We start from the raw sequence: 22,287 nt of genomic DNA, 5'->3' as shown, positions 1-22,287 counted from the left end.
GACAAAATGTTTAATGTTGTGTATATGCGCATGTGCGCTAACCTTGCTGCTGCCCCATTTAGAGCATGTTGCCCTTTCTTTGAAAACATACTGTTCTTTGAGAGATTGTCCACATGGATTCCACTCCTCCTGCCCCTGTGAAGAATCAGTGCCGTTTACTGACTCTGGCAAAAGTCCACTCCAAGTGCCTTTTTTTGCCTAGGAGAAGGACACATCCCTGAGTGATGTTCCATACGTCATTCCTTCTCTAAGTAGCCACAGAAAGCTAGACCATCTATGCAATCCTCTGGATGCCAAAAGGAAGGACGCAGCTGGACTTCGCTTCTCTGGTCAGTCCCACTCCATGAGCACCCTAGTCAGCTGAGATTCCACCCTGAACTCCTGTGCTATGTCAACCAAGAGGCCCCAGTTGTCTTCCTCATTCCAGTGTCACTCTGAGATGGAAGTAGGCAGGAGCACCACTCCAGAGAGGTCGAGGCATAGGTCACCCTCTTTGCTGCCTACCAAGTCAAGACACAAGAGTCTGCAGGCATCCGACGTGTCTTGGGTTCAACAGAAGGGTAACTAATGACCTGACATAGCTCTCTTTGGTTCCTGTGGTACCTACTAAACCCATGGCCCATGCTTTGTCAAGTACCCAGCACCTCAGTACTGCCCAGGTCTGTACCTAGAGCATATTCAGTCTTGAATGATCCATTTGTACAACTGGTACTCGAGTCACTTCTTCTCGAGAGGTTGAAGATGTTGATAATGTAGCCAGTAGTTACTGAATCATCTGTATAGCGGATGAAGGAGATATCTCTGGTACCAACATCAGCCCCTACCCAATTAGGGAGGATCCAGCAGAACCACAGCACACGGACAGGCCTATCTTTAGAGGAGGTATACTCCTCTTAATCCCCATCATGACACAGTAGGGAGTCATCTCCTAAGTACCCTCTCTCACCCCTTGTGTAGCATAATTGTAGTCAAGAAAGGACTCTACAGAGGGCTCTGTCAGGTGTTCATTCAAACCAATCTGTAATGTATCTGTTTGTTTTCTAAAACCTCATTTCTCTCTGTGAGAGACTGAACTTCATATCTTGGCCATTTCAAGGGACTTGCTATACTATCTTCAGAGGGCAAAGTCTTTCAGACTATCTCCCTGTACTTTTATTGCCATCTCTGGTGCTTCAAAGGTCAAGCCATCTCTTCCCAAAGAACGTAAAAACGGATCACATAGTGTATATCAATGTATCACATGATATTCTATGATATTCCTCTCCCTTCAAATATTAAAAGTTCATTCCACAAGAGCAAAAACTGCAACCTATGCATTCCGTATCCAAAATTTGCAAGGCAGTATGTGGAGTAATCCCCTTTCTTTGATTTAAACACTAAGCCCTTGATCTGGCTGCAAGATCAGATGCAAAAATTTGGCAGAGCAGTGTTACCATCACTATTCAGTTAGTGACAATGAAGGCTCCTCAGTCACACTTTCCAGATAGGGCACTGCTGAGCAGTCACCTACAGTGGCATCTACCCTGTCAAATTTGCTAAGAAAAGGAGGGGTTACTTCCCTAATAGTGATTGTGGTTCTTTGAGGTGGTGCCATCTGTGTGGACCCTCTTTATTTGGGATTCTGAATTAGTAAAGGAAGTGAGGGATGGTTATGGTCGCTCTGTCCTTAATGCCCTCAAGTGGGAGGGTATGCACGGTGCGGGCGCAGCCCAACAGATACTGCTATTCAAAAGATTTCAGTGTCACATGCATGTGCACCTACAGTGGGATCTGCACAGATGACAACATCTCGAAGTACCACAATTACTATAAGGCAAATAACCATTTGTTACACAGAATCTTTTGCAAGTGGTATACCTATTAATAGACTTGTTTGCCACAGATCAGAACAAGAATGGACAGGTCTGCTTTAGGGTGGTCTCCAGTCTAGGCTCCCTGTCACTTGCCTTTCTCATCCTTTGAACACCAGAACCAATGTGATTTCCCCTTCCCAATCCTCATGATACTGAGGCAAGTTGCTGCATCAGTGATCATGATAGCCCTGGCATGGGCAAGGCAGTTCTGGTATTCAGATCCAGTGAACCTCTCATCGCAGCCCCCAGTCACTTTGCCCACTGTGCCTGATGTAGTCTTGCACAACAATGGTCACATCCTACAGGTTGACCCAGCATCATTATGTCAGATAGCCTGGATGCTGGCTGGCTGGCTGGCTATCTGTCCAAAGAAGCTGTTCAGCTGTAGCTCAGAATGTTCTCTAAAGCTGGAGAGTCTCAATTAGACTGAGTTACAAAGCTAAGTGGAAAGGGTGTTCTATATAGTCATCTTACCACAAGCTGTCTCCCTTGACAACACTCATTTAAACAATATTGGATTATTTTATCCCTGAAACAGTTGGGACTATTCATTCCAGAAGGATACAACTAGCAGCAATATTTGCACATCCCCCCCCATCTTGGGCCACACTGTATTTTCTCATCCTACAGTGGCTAGATTCCTTAAGACCCTAACTCGTGTTTTCCCGCCAATTTGGGAGACCTCACCCTCTTGGGATCTCACTATAGTATTAATGTGTTGATGTCTCTCCTTTGAGCCCTTAGTAACCTGTTCTCTTTACCACCTACAATGAAGAGTTCCTTTTTAGTAGCCATTACATCAGCTCAGGTAGGGGAGAGTCACACCTGCTTGGTGGGTCCCCCTTATAATAGTGTTTGATAAGAACAGGGTCACTCTTAGGCTTCATCCCAAGTTCTTGCCCAAAGTTGTTTCAGGGTTCCATACGAACCAATTTATTCATCCTCCAAGCCTCGTTCAACCCCCTGGAAGCTTAATTTCACATGCATGATGTAGTAAGGGCATTGTCATACTACCTTACCAGGACAAAATCATTCAGGAACTCACCTGGACTGACTGTGATCTTTGCAGAGGGTGTTAAGGTTCATGTAGAATTCTCCAATTGTATAAGGACATATTATAAATTAGCCAGGTTAGATCCACCTACTCCCATTAGAGCTCATTTCACTGGACCTAATGCAGCCTCTGCTGCCAGTTTGAAGAATGTCCCTATTTTTGAAATTTTTGGGACAGCTATAAAGAGTTTGGTTCAGACATTTAAAAAACACTATACTTTGGTAGAGGCCTCCACATCAGATGCCTATTTTGTCTTGCAGTTATTGTTTTAAGCAAGGCTCCTAGCACGCATCTCCAACCAAACTGATAATTGCTTGTTACTCACCAAGAGTGGGATCTGTGTGGAAAACCACTTGAAAAAATGGTTACCTATCTTACAGGTTCTTTGAGATGTATTGTCAACACGGATTCCTCAACCTGCACTCCTTCCCTGCTTCCACAGAGTCCTGCTCCTCTGGGATTCTATATTGGAAAAGGAACTGAGGAGCAGTTAGACCCATTCTGCTCTTAATACCCGTGGATGCATCAGTTCCTTCACCAATACAGAATCTTAGAGAAGGAACTGACTCACCCAAGAATATAAAGGGCAGAGTGGATCCAGCTGCCCCTCAGTTCCTTTGTCAATACAGAATCCCAGAGGAGCAGGACTCTGCAGTAGCAGGGAAGGAGTGGGGGTCACAAAATCAATGAGGGCAACACATCTCAAAGTCTCTCAGTTCCTATAAGGTCAGTAACTGGTCTTTTCTTTTGATAAGACATGCAAAGGCCTTCAAGTGGTGAACAGCAATTAAAGTAAAAGGCATTATGATTATTCAGAAGCTCTTGTCCATCTTCTGTTGCTGATTTCTCTTGCCTTCTCTTTTGCCCACAGACAATGAGAGAGTGCTGAGTGAAGGGAAATCTCCCAGTGTGGTCACAGAGCTGTCCGGGGCATGCCCGCCCACCAGTGGGTGTCTTATGGCTGACCAGATGAAGCAGGGCTGCCAGGATTTGGAGGGAGGAAGTGATGCAGGTAATAGTCCCCACAGGACCTTGACTCTGACTGAACATCTGCATGCAGGGAATGGTTCAGACCTACGTTCTTTGGTATTAAGGTATTAATACCTTATAGTGGACTGTGCTATACGTGTTAACGGAACCTGCTCAGAGCCAGAAACACATGTGCATGGGATGCTCAAGTTACTTTAGATGTGGTGTATTTGACAGAGCAGGCTACTGTCGATGTTTGTATGTGTGGAGAGGGTTGGAACTGGTGGGTCCCCTTTGCTTGTAGCAAAAACAGTTAGCACAGCACTCTCTAAGACAGAATCATCCCTCTCAGGCTGCAACAGCCCCAGAGGAGGCAGAAAAATAAACTGGGTGTGTGAAATTATCATGGCTGAGAAGCTCCTGTGCACATGAGTGGTACTGGAGTTGCTGAGTAGTGACAGGAAGGTTGTGTGTTATGGGGACCAGGAGGTACTATAGTGAGATACTACAGCATTTGTGGAAAGGGCAGTGCAGCAGGGCTTAGTGATTGAAGGGGGGCACTGAAAAATCATTCAGTGCACCATAGTGAGCGATGCTGTTGTGGGGGAGGGGTTGGCTGTAATGACATTTTCACTTTCCTTCCTAGCCGAGAAGAACATCCCCAGGAAGCCTACTCGGTTTTCCTGCCTCCTGCCCAGAACTCAGGAACTGATGGAAATTAAGAGCAAAAAGAAGGTGCGGTCTGTTAACTTACTGTAAATTGGTTCTCTGGACATCATCCTGTTTCTTCCTCCATGAAGTATTTACATGTTGGCTTGCTGTGATTAATCAAACCTTTAGAATGTTCATTTGAGACCTTTGTGTGTATAATAAATTCAGTAGTCACACACTGAGGACCAAACTGCATCAAAGGAGGCAGGACAGTGTCTTAAGGGAATTAATATTACTTTGTGTCTACTTGAGTTTCACTCTGGTAGTGCTCTTGAGTGTTGGGGAAATTTCATGCCTGAACTTGTACTCTGGATCCATGGTGCTCCAGGCTGTTGGAGGCCATTGGGGAAACTGCTGTGCCTAATGTTAATGGAAATGGTCAACATCTTCTTCAAGAAGGGTAGGTTGCTTGCTACTCTTACCGAAGCATTGGTACAGCCTGGTCTCAAGAAGCCACCGTCTGAAAATGGCATTCTGGCCAATTGTGGGTACCCTTTATGGGTAAGATAATTGACAGATTGTGACAAGACAACTCTTCCCATATCTAGATGCCTCAATTCCTTTAACCCTTGTTAATCTAGGGTCCAATCTGAGGATGGCATAGAGACTGCACTTGCTTAGTAGTTGGTCTGCTCCTCAAGTTGGATGAAGGTCAGGTATCCATGCAGGTGGTGTTAGATCTGTCAGCTGTCTTTGATATCAAAAGCAAGATGATGTTGACATGCCTGCTGACCCCAGGGTAGGAGGTAGTAGATGAGACTGCTCAGAGAGATCCCAGAGGATAGCGTTGGGTAATTGCTCTTCTTTCAGTGGTGCACTCATATGGAGTTCTGCTGGGTTCTGTCTTGTTTTCCCTCTCTCTCAGGCTTTTCCCTCTGCTCCTAAGTTAGATCAACCTAGCTACCTTGCTCAGGGCTGTGAAAAATATCATGCAACGTAGTTAGGTTGACCTAACCCCCACTATAGACCCAGCTAGGTCGACAGAAGACCTAGATACCACCTCTTGGAGGGGTAGATTAATCATATCAGTGGAAGAACTCCTTTCATTAATGTAGGAAGCATCTACATTATGGCAGTACAGTGGCACAGCTGCACCGCTGTAGCTGAGCTGTTGTACTGCAGACATACATTCAGCATATATATGAGTTTGTTAGGAGGCCTAGAGAGTAAGCCAGGGTTATGATTTCATTGACAGAGGCCCAGTCTAGATGAATTAGACTGGTGTTGGTAGGCTGGGGCAAGCAATCAAAAGATATGGTGATTTTAACTATCCCTTTATGGGTGGTTGCAACTTGGGTTGAATGGGTTGGCTTTACATATGCATCAGGCTAGAAGGCTGCAGCCTTTTCTCTCCAATGCAGATTTCACTACTGTGATTCATGCCTTTGTCACCTCAACTAGATAATAATGTGCTTTCTTGGGGCTATCTTACATCTATTCAGAAACAAATTGTCACAAAATGTATATGTGCAGGGTATTTCACCGTGAGCACATTACATCTGTGCCTTATGATCCGCTTTGGCTGCCTGTGGTTTGAATGGAGCATTGGTTCTGATTTAGACAGCTCTGAACTGTGTGGGACTGTCTTGCAATACCTCAGATCTCCCTTCCTTCCCCATAACTAATGTAAGAGCTGTAGTTTGAGCGCTCTCAGTTATAAGAGAGGGAATTGTTGGCAAGATAGTCTCTATAATGGCCTTTCCGCTTTGGAATTTGTTCTCCTCCCTTGGTCTAAAAAGGACCAAATTTGTTGACTTTCACATCCCACTGTAAGTCTGCTTTTTATGGAGGCTGTTGGGGAGAGGAGGTTGTTTGAGAAAGGTGGATCACATCTTTTGCTCAGAGGTTTAATTAGCCATATATCATACAGGTGATTAATTATTTTTTTTGATAGATAACTGTCAAAGGTGCCTACAGTCTGGAATAGGCACCTTTTTTTTGTCCTGCAGCTCCAAATATATAGTAATGGTTTTCCATATCAAGGTAACCCCTCAGGCTATGTAGGCTAGGTAGGTACTTGGGCTTCATCGGCAGCATCTATGCACTTCACAATCATTAACAGATGTTATCCTGACTGCATCCCTGTGTTCTCTACACTACAGGAGCTGTGTACTTCATTGTACTTTGAGAAAGTTCACACAGGCATACATGGGGGGATAGAGAGGAGTGGGGGATGGGCTCTGAGGTACTGAGAGCCCAGGGGAGTTAGAATTGGGATGGTCGTGAATTTAGTTCACTAGGTCATTGCTAGCGGTTTCATGGTGATGGGAACTAACGGGGAACTGACATTTATTCTGGGGCTTTAGTAAAGTTCATGTAGCTGTTTGTGCATTTGGTTTTCTTAACACGACAAAACCTTCAGTTAACCCTTCCTTAACCAGGTGCTCTATCGCACTGTAGACATTTTGTTATAGAATCCTGGTTCTGAAGTATAGACAGAATTGAGTTCTCTTAATAAATAAATAAATAATCCATTTATGTTGTATTGTCCCAGACTTTCAGTTGGTTTTGGTTGTTCTGATGGAGCTCCAGATGTTCCTGTTTCACCTGCTGAACTCTTTATAGTTCTTACTTCTCTAACACCTGGTCTACACTAGGAATTTACACTGGCCTAGCTGTGTGTCTCAGGTGTGTGAAAAATCCACATGTACCAATGTAACCCCTGGTATAGACAGTGCTAAGTTGATGGAAGAATTTTTCCATGGACCTAGCTACCACCTCTCAGTGAAGGTTGATTATCTACACTGTCGGGAGAACCCCTCCCATCAGCATAAGTAGTGTCTACACTGAAGTGCCCATCGATCTAAGTTACACAACTTCGGCTACGTGAATACTTAGATCTACTCACCGCAGTGAGTTGACTGCTGCCACTACCCCATCGACTCCGTCCGCGCCTCTTGCACCAGAGGAGTACAGGAGTCGATGGGAGAGCGCTCGGGGGTCGATTTATTGCGTTTAGACTAGATGCGATAAATCGACCCCCGCTGGATTGATCGCTGCCTGCCGATCCGGCAGGTAGTATAGACGTACCCTCAGTGTCTCTTGCTTCTGCATGCCACATAAGTGCATAGGACTCTTGCTACCTGCACTCCTGTAAGTGGCTTAGAATGAGATTCCAGTAGTCCAAAAAAACTGGATAAAAGTAGCTACTGTTGTAGAGGAGTAGCCCTGATCTCCTGCTATTTGTTAAGAGTTCATCTTGCGACTTCCTCTGCTCTAGTTGAATAACAGTGTTGGGGAGGGCTTGGATACCTTGTAGTATCAGAATTAGTCACTGGCTGAGACTTGAAGCTTTTTGTGGTTTGTGCTGGTCACTGTTGTTTTGTTGCGTCTCTGAGGAGGGAGGTCTGCAGATCTGGCTTTGGGTGATCCCTCTTGCAAGATCACACAAGTATAACAACGTATTCAGTCCTGAAGTAACTCATATTTTTCACAGTGCCTTTGAAGTAATTTTGTTTTGTGGCTTTTGACCCCCAAGAGCACCTGTAGGTAAAAAGTGGAAGTGAATCTCCATAGAGAGGTTCTCTGCTTTGTAGGGCTCTCCAGCCAAACTGGTAACTGTTAGCTTGTCTCCTGCAGCTCCTGATAACTGGCACAGAGCAGTTCAACCAGAAGCCAAGGAAAGGGATACAATTTCTGCAGGAGAAGAACCTTCTGGCCATCCCCATGGACAACAATGAGGTGGCCCAATGGCTGCGAGAAAATCCCCGGCTAGACAAGAAGATGATTGGGGAGTTTGTGAGTGACCGTAAGAACATAGACTTGTTGGAGAGCTTTGTGGGGTGAGTATTTTTCCATAGTTGGTATCTGTTTCTTGTATTTGATCACAAAGGGGAACTGATTCAGGAGCTAAACAGATCACCAGCTACTATGACCGCTCTTCCTCCTTCCTTGCTCCTATCCACTGGCTGTTATTGGTGACCTTTCCTTCTGCTTTCTTCCACCTACCATTCTTGCCCATCTCCCTCCACTCCCTGCCCACCAATCGGTATGGCTCATTCCTGTATATTGATTCTCAGTGTTTTCCAGTCAGTAAATCTCTGAGTGCACAAATGCCTTGTTTTGTCTGCCCTGCCTTCTTCTCCTGTCTGTTTCAGTCTCTCTTAGCATTTCGCTCTTATTGCAGGACTTTCAATTTCCAAGGCTTAAGACTGGATGAAGCATTACGACTTTACCTAGAAGCATTTCGTTTACCAGGAGAGGCGCCAGTGATTCAGAGGCTATTGGAAGCCTTCACAGAACATTGGCGGGTGCGTACTGGGTGGGAAGAAATTATGCTCCCTTCACCCCTTTTGTATGTTTGCCACCCTTGACATGTCATATCACAGTGTGAATTTGACCTCTTTTGAGCTCCCGGTGTTCTATAACATTACTGTGTAGGTGGGGGATGGCACAGTGACTTCTTCCGGGGCGTTGTCCAGAAGCTGGGAGTAGAGTTCTGATTTTTCAGCCAGTCCATTTGTTGGATTTTGTTGTTCTGGCAGAAAATGGAGATCTCAGGTCATGTGTGCATCTTTCTCCCATGGATCTGACTTGTGGCTGTATTTGTCTTTCAGAAATCAAATGGCTCTCCATTTGCTAATAGTGACGCCTGCTTTGCCCTGGCCTACGCAGTTATTATGCTGAACACTGACCAGCATAACCATAATGTCCGCAAGCAGAATGTTCCAATGACCCTAGAGGTGAGAACAGATTCCCTGCACGTGACTGTTACGATGCCTCTTACTTCTCTTCATTTTCATAGCACTGTGTTCTGTTTTCACCTTTCTGGCTTTCTTTCGTTTGCTGTTTCTCCCATCTTCTGTTTTGTATGGCCCACTCATCACGCTTCAATGTACTGTAAATAACAGTAGTGTTGGGGTTAAGTACAAGAGTGACGCAGTCTGAAGAAATGAAAACTAAGCAGGAACATGCAGGGAAGGTTTGAATTGCTCTTACTCTGTAAACACAGTTTTGTGACCTGCTGTATCATAAGACCTAGGAAGAGTGAAAAGAAGCAATAGAAAAAAGAATAGTCGATTAGAGAAGTGATGCTAAGTGAATAAGCAACTGGGGAAGTGCAGAGTGTTTAAAGTAATGGCACAGTGTTCTTACAGAGGTGGTGTATTTGTCATCCTGATGCACAGTTGAAGCTAATCACATGTAACATTAGTGGACCATCCCCATGTAACGTTGTCTGTCAGCAGCTGGGATGGAGGCTACTGAAAGCTCCCGTGCCACTAAAAGGATTATTCAGTACTCCCTGAATTATAGTGTAATGGTCAGTGTTTCTTGAGTCCCAGGAAAGGCAAGCAGACAAGTAATCAGACCCATGGAGTCTGCAAGCTGCATATGGGCCTCTGAGTTGCTGAGTGCCCCTTAAGTTAGCGTTTTTGAAATATTCTTAAGAGAATCATCTTGGTGCTAACTGTAATGTTCCCAGGAATTCCGGAAGAACTTGAAGGGGGTGAATGGAGGCAAAGACTTTGAACAGGACATACTGGAGGACATGTACCATGCCATCAAGTAAGTATTCAGCCCTCTATCGCATTTCCATGTACTCACCGAGCATAGCGGCTCTCTTCTGGTCTGTGAGAACTCTGGAGCTCAATTAATGAACTCGGCTGATCATGTGCCAGTCTGCCTTGGACCATCTTCATCTCAATCTGGGGCTGTGGTAATAGGCTTGTCACAGTTATTGAATTGGATTTATATAGTTTGATCCCTGCCATGGTATTTTAATCCACAAAGCTTAAGATAAAGGTTTTTTTTAAAAAGAACATGGCTTCTATCAACACGTGAAGGAACGGCAGGGTGAGAGCGGCACGTGTGAAATACTGTAGCTAAGAAACCACTCCTCTGAGTCAGGCTTCCAACTGTATTAGAACTTGTAGTGCCAGACGCAGTGTCCCTCTCTGATGCTGCATTGGTGCCCTGAGATGGTGTGGCCAGGTCTTGGTCTTGTATATTTTGCTTTTGCATTTGTCCCTTTCTATCTCATGAAACTGTCTGCTCCTGGTCTCTGCTCCCCATCTCTGGGGCCCCTGGCACGCAGACCACTGCTTGGGGGAATTCCTGACTGCTGTGGTCCTTTCGTGCGCAGAGTTGGCTGTGGGTGAGGAAGCTTTAATAACAGCTCAGAAATTATGCTATTCGGTAAATCCAGGCCCAGCCACTTCGAAGCTAAGGGGATTACAGCTTTGAGGAGGCAGGATGTGACTCTGACTCTCAGCTGGTTTCAATCCATGATTGCGTGCAACAACTGGGTCTGGAAGTGAAGCAGACTTAGTCTGGGGCTCCCTTTCAAGTCTCCTCCAGAAGGAGGGTCATGCAGCCACCTGTGCTAAGCACCTAGAAGTTCTTCGAGGCATCTCCAGATTTCAACAAATAAGTTGTAGTTTTGATCAATGTCTATTGCTTGCTGGGCTAATATTAGATTTTTTCATTCTGAGCCAAACCTAACCTTTCCTTCCATCCCTGTTAGAAATGACGAAATAGTGATGCCAGAAGAGCAGACGGGCCTGGTGAAGGAAAACTACATATGGAATGTACTGCTGCATCGTGGTGCCACTGATGAAGGCATCTTCCTGCACATGCCTCCTGGAAGCTACGATCATGATCTCTTCACCATGACTTGGGGCCCCACCATTGCAGCCCTATCCTACGTTTTTGACAAGAGCTTAGATGAAACAATCATCCAGAAGGCTATCTCTGGCTTCAGGTAGTCCTACTCATCCTCTGCAGAGATCTAGTAGGCTTCCAGTCTGTGGGTGTAAATCATCCCCATTTTGGGCAGTGTCTCCTGTCTGCCAGCTGGAGAGTGCATAGAGAAGATCAGCTGTTGTCTTTCCCTAACAACGTAGAAGCTTTTGCTCCCAGCCTGCAGCCGCACACTACTGGCTAGTGCTCTTCCCTGGGCTCGTGTGGATTCAATCCTTAAAGGCTTCTGATTAGTACCACCAATCTTTGTCTGGTCTACATGGTTGTAATAAATTATTTAAAGTGATTGAGCACCATTTAAACTTAGTTGTGGCCAGGGTAGGTCCTAGCATGTTTTTTGGCCAACCTGGTTCTCAAAACTCCATGGTCTGGCAAAAATCCCTCCCTAGACAGAGCAGTCTGTATTGGGAGGTCTTTGATCACAGCTGAGTTCAAATTAGGTGTAAGCACATTTTAAAAGCTCAATTATTACATCATTGTAGCCGGGGCCTTTTTGAACTTTGAACCTCAACACTATGAACAAATTCACCACCTGTACTTTTACATTAAGAATTGAACTGGGGACCTTGTTCCGGTCTGCCTGGGTCTCTGAGACTGCTTTTTGTTTTCTGTACTAGCACAAGGAAATATCAGGGTTTCAGGATCTCTGTGCACCTGCCAGTAGTTTGTTCTGGAGGGTGGCAGCGCAGAACAGAGGTGGGTTGCTAACATTGGCATGCATTTTGAGATGGTCCTGCATTATCAGTGGGGAGGGAACCTGACCTACAGTTATAGACTGGGAACATCCTGTGCTGTCGTAGTTACATTACTTGTGGTTTGTCTTTCAGGAAATGTGCAATGATTTCTGCACACTATGGCCTGAGTGATGTGTTTGACAATCTCATAATTTCTCTCTGCAAGTTTACTGCCCTCAGCAGTGAGGTGAGTTTGTGGGGTGGGGTCTGGAAGCAAATACTTGTCATATATTATCTTCTGTCTCAAAGTCTCTGCTCTGGAGAGGTTAACTTTTACAAGTGATAACACCCCCTGCAGATACGTCTGTCCTGTTCTTCAGCCCTAGTCCAGGGATTTCTGCAGTGAACTCTTCAATGCAAGTGAATGGAGAAATTTGATTTGTCGGTAATAAAGTAGGGTTTCCACATAGCAGCATATCCTAATATCCACACTGTTTCCTTCTAGGTGTTGCTTATGTAGCATTTTCAGCAGCAGCTTTGTCAGGGATGGGAAGGGATCACCTGTGGCAGTCCCTGTCCCTCTTACTACTTGGACTCAATAAACTTCTGTCCATCTTGCTGTGACCAAGGCCATGACCTTACACATCCCAAACCAGAGCAGACATTGCAACTGTTCATCCTGTAATTTAATTTTTAAGTGTAATTTGGTGCTGAGAATGGTCATTTTCTGACCTAAATGTTTTTAAACATGCCATAGTTTAGTTGCTTAAGTGTAAAGTGCTGTGGCAGGGGCTCTGCATTTACCCAGTATTAGGGGATTAGTAAAATAAATGCTCTGAATTCTGACCCTTGATATACAGAATCTGATGAGAAGATCAGGTGAGTTAGCCCAACCCAAGTGCTAAAGCCAGTGAATCTGAGGTGTTCTGTGAAGATAGTCACATTCAGGGCTTGGTGCCCTATATACATTTTTGGCTGAAATTTCCTCTGCTTGTCCAGATTAGTAAGTCTTGGCCCAAGTTTTCCAAGGTATTTGATAGATAGTGGTGGACCATGCAGTATGTTAAGCAGAATCAGTGTAGACATACCCAGCATACCACTGGCAGCAGCATGTAGGGTATGTGTGGCTACATGTCACAGTGAAAAGCATGCTGCATCCACACTGCAGCATGTATCTACATGCATCGGTGAAGGGCTCTGGCGGGGTGGAACTGTGGCAGTGAAAGACTCCAGCAGCAGAGAGTTGCCGCAGACTTTGCCTCTGCCTTCCCTCTGCCAGAGCCTTTCCTCTCTGCTGGAGTCTTTCCCTGAGGTAGAGAAAAGCTCAGGCAGCAGGAAGACAGTGGGACAGTACACTGCTAAAAATAGCAGTGTAGACAGATAAGGCATTGCTTGGGCTTGTAGAGAGCCATGCGAGGTACATATCATAAGGTTCTGGTGTGTCTATACTCGCCTAAGCAGAGTCTCACCATCTGCATTGGTATTTATACCTGTGCTAGAGTGGTGTATATACTCCACCTTTCTGTAAAGTATGTGCAGTGTAGACATATTATTAGGAAATAATAGAGCAGGAATTTGAAGAAGTTCCTAGAGTACATGTACGTACGTACGTACACACACTCTCTCTTTCTCGGCTGACGTTACAGAAACATGGTGGGATAAATGAGTCTGGGTTGCTGGAGGATTTTCTTTTTCTTTTTTTTTTTTTTTTTTCAAGAAACAGAGGGAAGGAGAAGAAGGGTGCAAGCGTTGCGTTGTGTGTTTGGGGGCGCTTGCATTGTGGCAATGGCAACAATGAAACCCTACCAGTTTGGTTATAAAGAGAGGCAGGTAAAATCAGATTGGTGGATGTTGTAGATTCCATCCTCTTCTACAGATCAGGACCATAAAGATGAAACACTTGATAGTCCTGATCTGGAGTGCTTGGAGAGTGCCAGTAGATAATGTAAGCAGGAGAGTGTATGCCATCAAAAAACTGTTAAATTATGTAAATCTGCTGATCCCAACCTTTTAGAGCACTGTACCAAACTACTAGACTAAGCCCTGCAAGGCTCCAACAATTGCTTGCTGCATCCCATTCAATTGTGAGACTGAAATTTGGCGCACTGCAGCCCGAGTTCTGTTGCAGTTTAGCAAGTGCATCTTTTGGTAGGAGATGTAAAATCAAGGACTTTTAGTCCTGAAAAATGCCACTGGCTCTTCCACAAGAAATAGGGTCTTATCCTTAGCTGTATTCCAATTGTACCAATTACATTCTGCAGCCCTAAATTTCCATACAGCCTGGGGACCACAGATATTTGAGAGGTAATATAGTGGAGGGCAAGGCAGTGTTGCAAGGGGTTGAGAAGATGACTAAGAGCAACAGTGAAAAAGTAAGGAGAGAGCATTTTAGTTTAGGTTAGCTGTTAGCTGCTTCCCTAGGCAAACATTTTAGTGATCAGGTATCTTTTCTGAGGTACTGCAATTGCAAGATGTCGCCATATTGGTGATCAGCTGTGAGAGAAGAGATGGAAGAGGTCTCTGCAAGGAATCAACTGGTTGTAAGCAAGATCACCTTGCTCTCCAGTGGATTCAGTAGTATCCAGTAATTTTCTCTGCAGTTAGACACTCACCTACTGGGTGTTCTGGAGTTGCTGTCTGTTGGGATGAGTTGGATGTGGCTGGTCAGTGCACAGAGGAAGCCAAGGGATATTGAATTTCATATTTTGATGTGAGAGCTCACTGATGTTTGTTCCTGTGGTTCTGTCATAATAACATGGGGGCTGGCACTGGAAATGGAACAAAGGCAGCTGAAACTTTCCTGCCAAGCTTGCCGCATAGAGCCCACTCCTGCAATACAGCTCTTGTCACTAGGACTGACAGCAGTCTCTACCAAAGCAAGTAGTTTGCAGTTGGACCTCTATCAGGAGCAATGAGATAACGGGATGGGACACATGTTTTCTGGGCTTCAAGTATGAGATCTGAAGAGCCACACTTCTGACTGGTCCAATCTTTCTCACCCCTTCTCAATTAGCCTTGGGGGTAGAACAGAGTTATTGGCTTTTCTGTTCCTTACTTACACAGACTATTTCTTGGCATAGTGTTCCTCCTCTTGAGAGGTTGGTGGGCTCCTCAAAAACATTGGACGTATTAGTTCTGATCCTTATTCACATGGTTGCTATATTGCTTTTCTGAGCGACTCAGTTTTGCAGCATGTGGTCAGTTTGATGGAATGGCATAACACACTTTGTGTTGGTAAGCTGTGGGTCTGTTGGACAGGTTGTCTTTATGAAAGGACTGTGATCTAGTAATTAGCACAGGACACTGCAGATCAGGACTCATGGTTCTGTTCCCAGCCCTGCCATTGATTGGGTGGGAATAGCTGTGCCCTTAAGCAAGTCACTTATATACTCGGGTTCTTAGGGTTTGTCTAGACTTAAAATGCTGCAGCAGTGCCTCAGTAGAGCATCAGTGCAGATACTACCTATGCTGCCAGGAAAGGTTCTCTCATCAGCATAGGTACTCCACCTCCCGGAGAAGTGGTAGCTGGGTCTACAGGAGAATTCTCCCACCGACCTAATGCTGTCTACACTGTGGGTTAGATTGGTTTAACTGTCATTCAGGGAGGTGGATTTTTCACTCCCCTAATGATGTAATTATACCAACCTAATTTCCTGATGTAGACCAGGGCGGCGAGGGAAACTGAGGTACAGAGAAGTTAATTCCTGCCTCTCAGGGGAGTTGTGATGTTGAATGAAGTATTAGTAAAGAGCTTCGTGATCCTGGAATGAATTACTGTAGTGCAAAGTCTTAAGTCTGGTCTACCCTAGGAAATTAGGTTAGTATAACTTTGTTGCTCAGGGATGTGAAAAATCCACACACCTGAGCAACATAGTTAAACCAATCTAACCCCTGGTGAAGACAGCACTGTATGGGCAGGAGAATTCTCCTGTTGACCTAGCTACCGCTTCTCAGGTAGATGGAATACCTATGCCAACAGGAAAACCTCTCCTGTCAGCATAGTAGTGTTGTCGCTGAACTGCTACAAAGGCGCAATCTGCCTTCCCTTGGTGTTTCAGCAAGGGTCAGCTAAGCCAGCTGATCCCAGCCTTCCCCAAAATTGAGTGTTAGCTGTAGTTTACCCATAGCCTTTCTTAGAAATATCATCTGTCCCATAGCAGGGTCCGCAATGCACTCCATCCTGGGTTGTGTTGAAAGGGAAATGTCTTGCTGACAGACCACCACCCACTCTTCTCTCTTGCAGTCTATCGAGAATTTGCCGAGTGTTTTTGGAAGTAATCCCAAGGCCCACATCGCAGCAAAGACTGTGTTTCACTTGGCACATCGCCATGGCGACATTCTGCGGGAGGGCTGGAAAAACATCATGGAGGCCATGCTGCAGCTTTTCCGAGCAGAGCTGCTGCCCAAGGCCATGGTGGAGGTAATGACAGCCAGCTCCTGGCTAATTCAAGACAGGGCAAGTGAGGAGCCCAGCTTTGCAGAGTCGCAGTTCAAAGGGGAGGAGAGCCCGCTTGGAAAGGCATGGCTTTAGCAGTGCGTGTATAGAGCAAGACAGCCCTTGAAGGGCTTAGCACAATAGTGACCTGTGGGCTCTTGCATCTCAGATTTGCAGATTATTTGTTTTTTTTAACTGAATTTGATGAATTCCAACTCTGACATCTGCTAAAATAAATGACAAGACATGTCTGTGTGGGGAAATACAATGGTGTGAGGACTGCAACAGTGCACTGTAGAAGGCCCAATTCTGTGGTACACCTCTACTCCGATATAACGCAGTTCTCAGGAGCTAAAAAATCTCACCGCCTTATAGGTGAAACCGCGTTATATCGGGTTCGGTCCATTCCAGCGTGCCGGACTGGACCGGCTTCCCCGGCGGTGATTTAAAGGGCCCAGTACTCCAGCCACTGCGGGGAGCCCCCCGGTCCCTTTAAATCACCTCCGGAGCTCTAGCAGCGGGGCTCGGGTAGGGATTTAAAGGGCTCGGGGCTCCCTGCAGCGGCTGGAGCCTCTGGCCCTTTAAATCACCACCCGAGCCTGGCTGCCGGAGCCCCGGTGATTTAAAGGGCCCGGGGTTCCACACGAATTCTGATATAACCGGTAAAGCAGCGGGGCTCGGGTGGCACTTTAAAGGGACCTGGGCTCCCCGCTGCTTTACTGCATTATATCTGAATTTGTGTTATATCGGGTCACGTTCTGTTGGGGTAGAGGTGTGTTGCCTGTGGGGTTGCAGGTTTGGTTACAGTGTCTGTATGTGGGGGTCGGGGTGTTTGCTGTGTATAGATCAGATAGTGTAGACTTTCAGGGATGGGAAGGTAGAGTGGAAAATTGATTAGGGGATGTGAAGAAGACAGAGCTGAAAGAGGTGAACACTGGGACATGCACTCTGGTGTGACTTCCAGGTTGAAGACTTTGTGGATCCCAATGGCAAGATCTCTCTGCAGCGGGAAGAGACCCCATCTAACCGGTGAGTGGCACAGGGAGATGTGGCCTAGTGAGTCCCTCGTGGGTGCTAGGGAACATACATGTTTTTTTCTTGTGTGGCTGATGTGTGTGTTCTGTTTGCAGCGGTGAATCCACAGTGCTGAGCTTTGTTAGCTGGCTCACCCTCAGCGGTACAGAACAATCGGGTATGAGGGGGCCATCTACAGAGAACCAGGAGGCAAAGCGAATTGCTCTGGAGTGCATAAAGGTAATGCACAGGACTGAAAAGAATCTGGCACACAGTGCAATGCATTGAGCGCAGTGTGTATGAGAGGACAGACCTTCACAGATAATGGGAAGTGGGGCTGTAACTCTAAGTACCCGCTTCCTGTGGAGGAGTGTTAACCATTTAGCTGGAGCCAGGATCCCAGAGGACTTGAAAACTTCAAGACCTAAATACCCTGAAGAATACCTGCATATGCACAGCTGTAGGGAGCGGTAGTGTTCTCCGTACAGGTCTAACAACACTCGCCCATGGGGAGCCACGTTCCATAAGTCCATGAAAATGCAGGCGCTTCCCCATAGGAAGCTGAGATGTGCCCTCTAGGTTAGAGTCCCATAACTAAGCACAAGCTGATGAGAATAGATTTGTAACAAATACAGGTTTTCCTTGATGTGACAGTCAGAAGGTGACTTTTTCTCTCCCCTAAAATCTGCCCAGTGGAGGCCAGGTTCTTTAGGAGGAATGGCTTCTAGTGATGTGTATTGGTTGGACGGGGACTGAGTTACTAGAAATGGGCTTAAAGCTCCCTCTCCAATCTATTCTGTGTGTGCAGACCTGCATGAGCTGTGTTTCTTCAGGTTGTGTCTCTGCTCATAGCACTCTCCCTTTACCTTCTCTTCTTTGCAGCAATGTGACCCCGAGAAGTTGATCACTGAAAGCAAGTTCCTCCAGCTGGAGTCCCTTCAGGAGCTCATGAAGGTGAGAGGCATCACAGGCGGGTTGTAGGGCTAGAGGATAGTGGTCAGGAGGGTACGCTGTAATTACAGCCATGTAACATATACTGCGGTGGAATATTTCCCTTGCAGGTCCTTCTCCAGAAGACTTATCTAGGAGTACTTTAAGAACAGCACTCAGTTCAGCTTTTGGCTCAAGGTTTCTCATTGTCTCTGGGATGGGAAATTAGGTCCAGGGACTTCCTTAAGAGCAGAGCCAGGTGTTATTTTGTTGTATAGCTTCTTAAAGGATCACTGTGGGACTCAGCAGAGTCTTGAGAACTTGTGTAGCTGTGCCTAGGGGCCCTGGGGCCGTCCCTCTTGCCTTCCCTTGGCAAGCTGCATGCCTGAATGCCTGGTAGTTGAACATTAGTTAGCGCATCAGGAAAAGAATCTGGCAGCTCTGCTCTCCCAAATGGCTGATCCAGTTGCAGAAGCTGCGAAGTGCTGTGTGACTGGGGGAATGCACAAACGGGTCCCTCTGGGAGGGTTTCTACTGCATGCAGAGGTGATGATGGGTACTGATGATTTTTGGCTCTTTCAGGCTCTGATCTCCGTAACTCCTGATGAGGAGACGTATGATGAGGAGGACGCTGCTTTCTGCTTGGAGATGCTGCTGAGGATTGTGCTGGAGAACAGGTGATTCTTTGAGCTGCATGCCAATGCCTTCATTCAAACACAGTCTCCAGAACTGCTCCAGCAGTGACTAGCTGATGTGTAGGTCCAGGGGCTCAGTTCCTTATGGGCTTGGTTTCCCAGCTGAAGCACAACTGCTGGGTTTAGTAGTTCCACCACAGTACCTGTAAACAAAGGAGCCATCCCCTGTGAAGCTCTGCTTACTACAGGGAGACCTAAAGGACATGGAGACTAAAATGGTGTCTGCCCCAGCTAGGTATGCAGCGGTGGGGGAGACCTGACTCCTAGAGTAGAGGTGGGGGGATAGTGTAGCTGCAGTGCAAAGTCTTATGATCAAGAATTACCCTTCCCCCACATCGCCTTGATGGTGAGGTGGGTGGCCTGTTGCAAAGATCTCCTGCTAAATATGGGAGGGCTGGCTGGTGGGGCTGGCAGGAGCCCCTATGCGTCTGGCACACCTGAGGCGGGGAAGGGGGTTGCAAAATGAGCAAAGGGGCCAGGAGGTTCTAAGGAAGCTGAGTTTAGGGTGCCCTCCCTCACGTGGTTGCCTGTGAATAATGAAGCAATGAGCTCCCATAGATCTGCTGTTGGTAACTCTCTGCTGGAGCATCCAAGTGAAGCAGAGAGATACTAGGCCTGCAAGGTCTCTGAGAACAGCCGCTCAGCCCTGCTGTTCATCTCCCTTCACCCTGCCCTTTCTCCTGTTGCTGTGTTGGCTAGGGACCGTGTGGGATGTGTCTGGCAGGCAGTGCGAGACCACCTCTATCACCTGTGCGTCCATGCTCTGGAGTTCTGCTTCCTGGTGGAAAGAGCGGTGGTAGGGCTGCTCAGGCTGGCCATTCGGCTCCTGCGCCGGGAGGAGATCAGTGCCCAGGTAAAGGGGTTGGTGGAGGTCGGTGCACTGGGTTTTGTGTCTGCACTCACCAGCCCGTGAGGAATCTGTTGCTGCTGTTAGTCATCCTAGCATGGCATCACTTGTGTGCTCTGAGTGCTGGCCTCTTTCCTGTATTTGTGGCAGGACCACTTCCCACCTGTTCACTTGTCTTGGGATTTGGTGCCCTGCTGCAGACTTCAAGGCACTTTGGGCGCTGTTTGAATTGCTAAGAAGGGGAGAGTTACAGCTAAAAGGCAAAAGCCCTGGAGCCTGGTCTGATGGGTTCAGAGCATTGAAGATGATGGAGAAGAATTCCCCTACAAGGGCCCTTAGCAAGGGAAAGACCCATCCCCCAAAGGCATCTGAACATGTCCCTTGTCATGGAGAAGGAGGGTAGGTGGACCTGGTCTGGGAGAGGGGAATCTCACAGCCAAAGGGACAACGTCCGCTTAAAGCCTAGTCAGTGAAAAGTAGTGTCAGGTCTTGACAGATTCACACCCTGTGGGACACCTGCATCTGAGAGCACTTCAGAGTCCAATTGACAAGTGAACAGACTCAACTGCAGACTGATGGTTTTCTTCACCCTTTCAGTTCTAGGGGCTGAAGGTGTTGTGTGGAACAGTGGTGACTAAAATGCTTTCACCCAAGTTTGTGTGTTAACCGTATGTGCCTAAAGGGACACCGTTACAATCCCTGGCTTGTAGTTTCTTTGTACTAACACACTGCCTGGGTGATGGGGAGTTTTATACTCTTTACACACCACATTGAATGGCCTTGTCCCTGCTTGTGCTGCTTTGCTGACATCCTACTACAGCAGATTCCAGCTCACAGAAATTGTCTGCTGCCAACCACCAGGGACTAAGGGGCCTAAGCACACGGTATGTGACTACTGCACACCAGCGAGCAAGGGGGCTGGGTTAATCTCAGTCCTTTACAGTGCACGCAACTCTGCTGAAGAAGCTGCAGCCTTTAGCTCTAAGTAACTGGGAGAGGAGGACTCTAAGAAATGGGACTGGATGTAGCGCTGGCCGTGAGCACTCACTGCCACCTTCCCTGGCCAGGTTCTCCTCTCGCTCCGTATCCTGCTAATGATGAAGCCCAGCGTGCTGTCCAGAGTTAGCCACCAGGTTGCCTATGGCCTCCACGAGCTCCTGAAGACCAATGCTGCCAACATCCACTCCGGGGATGACTGGTACACACTCTTCACCCTCCTGGAGTGTATCGGGTCAGGGGTGAAACCGCCCCCAGCCCTGCAGGTTACAGCAAGGGCAGATAATGACACAGGTAAGACAGAGGGCTGCTGCTAGGAAATCTGATGCCTGCTTGCCAGATAAGCAGCTGCTTCCCCGGGCTTTTCAATTAGCAAAGGGGTCTGCAGGAAAACAAAGCTGATATTAAACTACATTAGCAAGATTAAAAGCCAGCACCTGCTGTTCACTCCTACTCATGATTTGTCCCTTTCTCTGCTCTGCCATCTCCTCCTGGAGCAGTAGCCCATGCACCAGAGGGAACAATGGAAGGGAAGCTGAGATTGCACAGCTGCTGAGAGAGACTGCTGTGTTCCAAGAGAGGGAGGGGGGTCTTGTCCTGGGCAGTACAGATTAATCCCCCTCTTCGGGGGTGTAATATAAACCGAGCTATTGTCCATATCTTACTAGATGTTCTTATGGGGGAGACAGCAAGGAAGTGAAGAGACTGGCTCCTCTGTGGCTGTTTTAAGAGCAGTGTGCTGGGAAACTGCAATCAAACATTTGTGATTCTGAATCCATTTGGGCATAGACAGGGCACTGGCACTCATACAAAACCTGCTCACCAGTCCCCCACTGTCTCACCTTGATACTTACCGATCACCTGAGAGCAATCCAGTTGGGAGCATTGGCAAATCCAATCTAAGCTCCTCTTTTCCCCCCCCCCCCCCCCCACATGGCAAAATGATTGATGATGTGCCTTCAAAGCTCATTGCCACAGGCCTACAATAGAGGGCCTCCTTCCTCTCCCCAGCTCTTACTTGTGAGGTCCTGGGGCGTTATGCCTGCTGGTTTGGCAAGTCCTGCTGCCATAGACTCCTAGCTGCTGGAGACGGGGCTGGTGGGCCTTTCATCTTGGCTTCTACAGGGGCCAGCCCAGGATTGTTCTCTACAGTCTCTTCTAGCACTGCTGTCTGTTGGTGGCACAAGCACACGACAAGACCCAGTGGCAATGCAACAGCCCACAAGCTCTTCTGCCATGAGTCTTGTACCAAGAAATGCATTTGGACATTCAGGGCCGAGCTCTACCTCCCTCCCTGCTGGCTAAATTGTAGCAAATGTGGGATGTTGGAGAACACCCAGCAATTGCCCATAAATAAGTGATCCCATTGGCTTCAGTGCTGCCCCCAGCAAGGATTGCTTAGCTGGGAAT

General features: G+C 46.9%; 1 protein-coding gene across 9 annotated transcripts in view; it reads left to right on the top strand.

The window, feature by feature from the left end:
- The window catches only part of GBF1 (golgi brefeldin A resistant guanine nucleotide exchange factor 1), a 185,148-nt gene that overhangs the window by 150,702 nt on the left and 12,159 nt on the right, over window positions 1–22,287 (top strand). For all 9 annotated transcript variants that reach the window (XM_034775254.1, XM_034775251.1, XM_034775250.1 and 6 more), the window contains 15 exons: window positions 3,779–3,919; window positions 4,523–4,611; window positions 8,167–8,369; window positions 8,714–8,837; window positions 9,144–9,269; window positions 10,010–10,092; window positions 11,051–11,287; window positions 12,114–12,207; window positions 16,204–16,380; window positions 17,360–17,424; window positions 17,526–17,649; window positions 18,292–18,363; window positions 18,922–19,016; window positions 19,734–19,887; window positions 20,949–21,171. In XM_034775254.1, the coding sequence (XP_034631145.1) occupies window positions 3,779–3,919; window positions 4,523–4,611; window positions 8,167–8,369; window positions 8,714–8,837; window positions 9,144–9,269; window positions 10,010–10,092; window positions 11,051–11,287; window positions 12,114–12,207; window positions 16,204–16,380; window positions 17,360–17,424; window positions 17,526–17,649; window positions 18,292–18,363; window positions 18,922–19,016; window positions 19,734–19,887; window positions 20,949–21,171 (2,007 nt within the window). The remainder of the gene's footprint in view (window positions 1–3,778; window positions 3,920–4,522; window positions 4,612–8,166; window positions 8,370–8,713; window positions 8,838–9,143; window positions 9,270–10,009; window positions 10,093–11,050; window positions 11,288–12,113; window positions 12,208–16,203; window positions 16,381–17,359; window positions 17,425–17,525; window positions 17,650–18,291; window positions 18,364–18,921; window positions 19,017–19,733; window positions 19,888–20,948; window positions 21,172–22,287) is intronic.

Source organism: Trachemys scripta, chromosome 7, assembly GCF_013100865.1.
Source record: "Trachemys scripta elegans isolate TJP31775 chromosome 7, CAS_Tse_1.0, whole genome shotgun sequence".
NCBI classification, from domain to species: Eukaryota; Metazoa; Chordata; order Testudines; family Emydidae; genus Trachemys; species Trachemys scripta.
The sequence above is the reverse complement of the archived record's forward strand: the minus strand, read 5'-3'. Positions and strand labels throughout refer to the sequence as shown.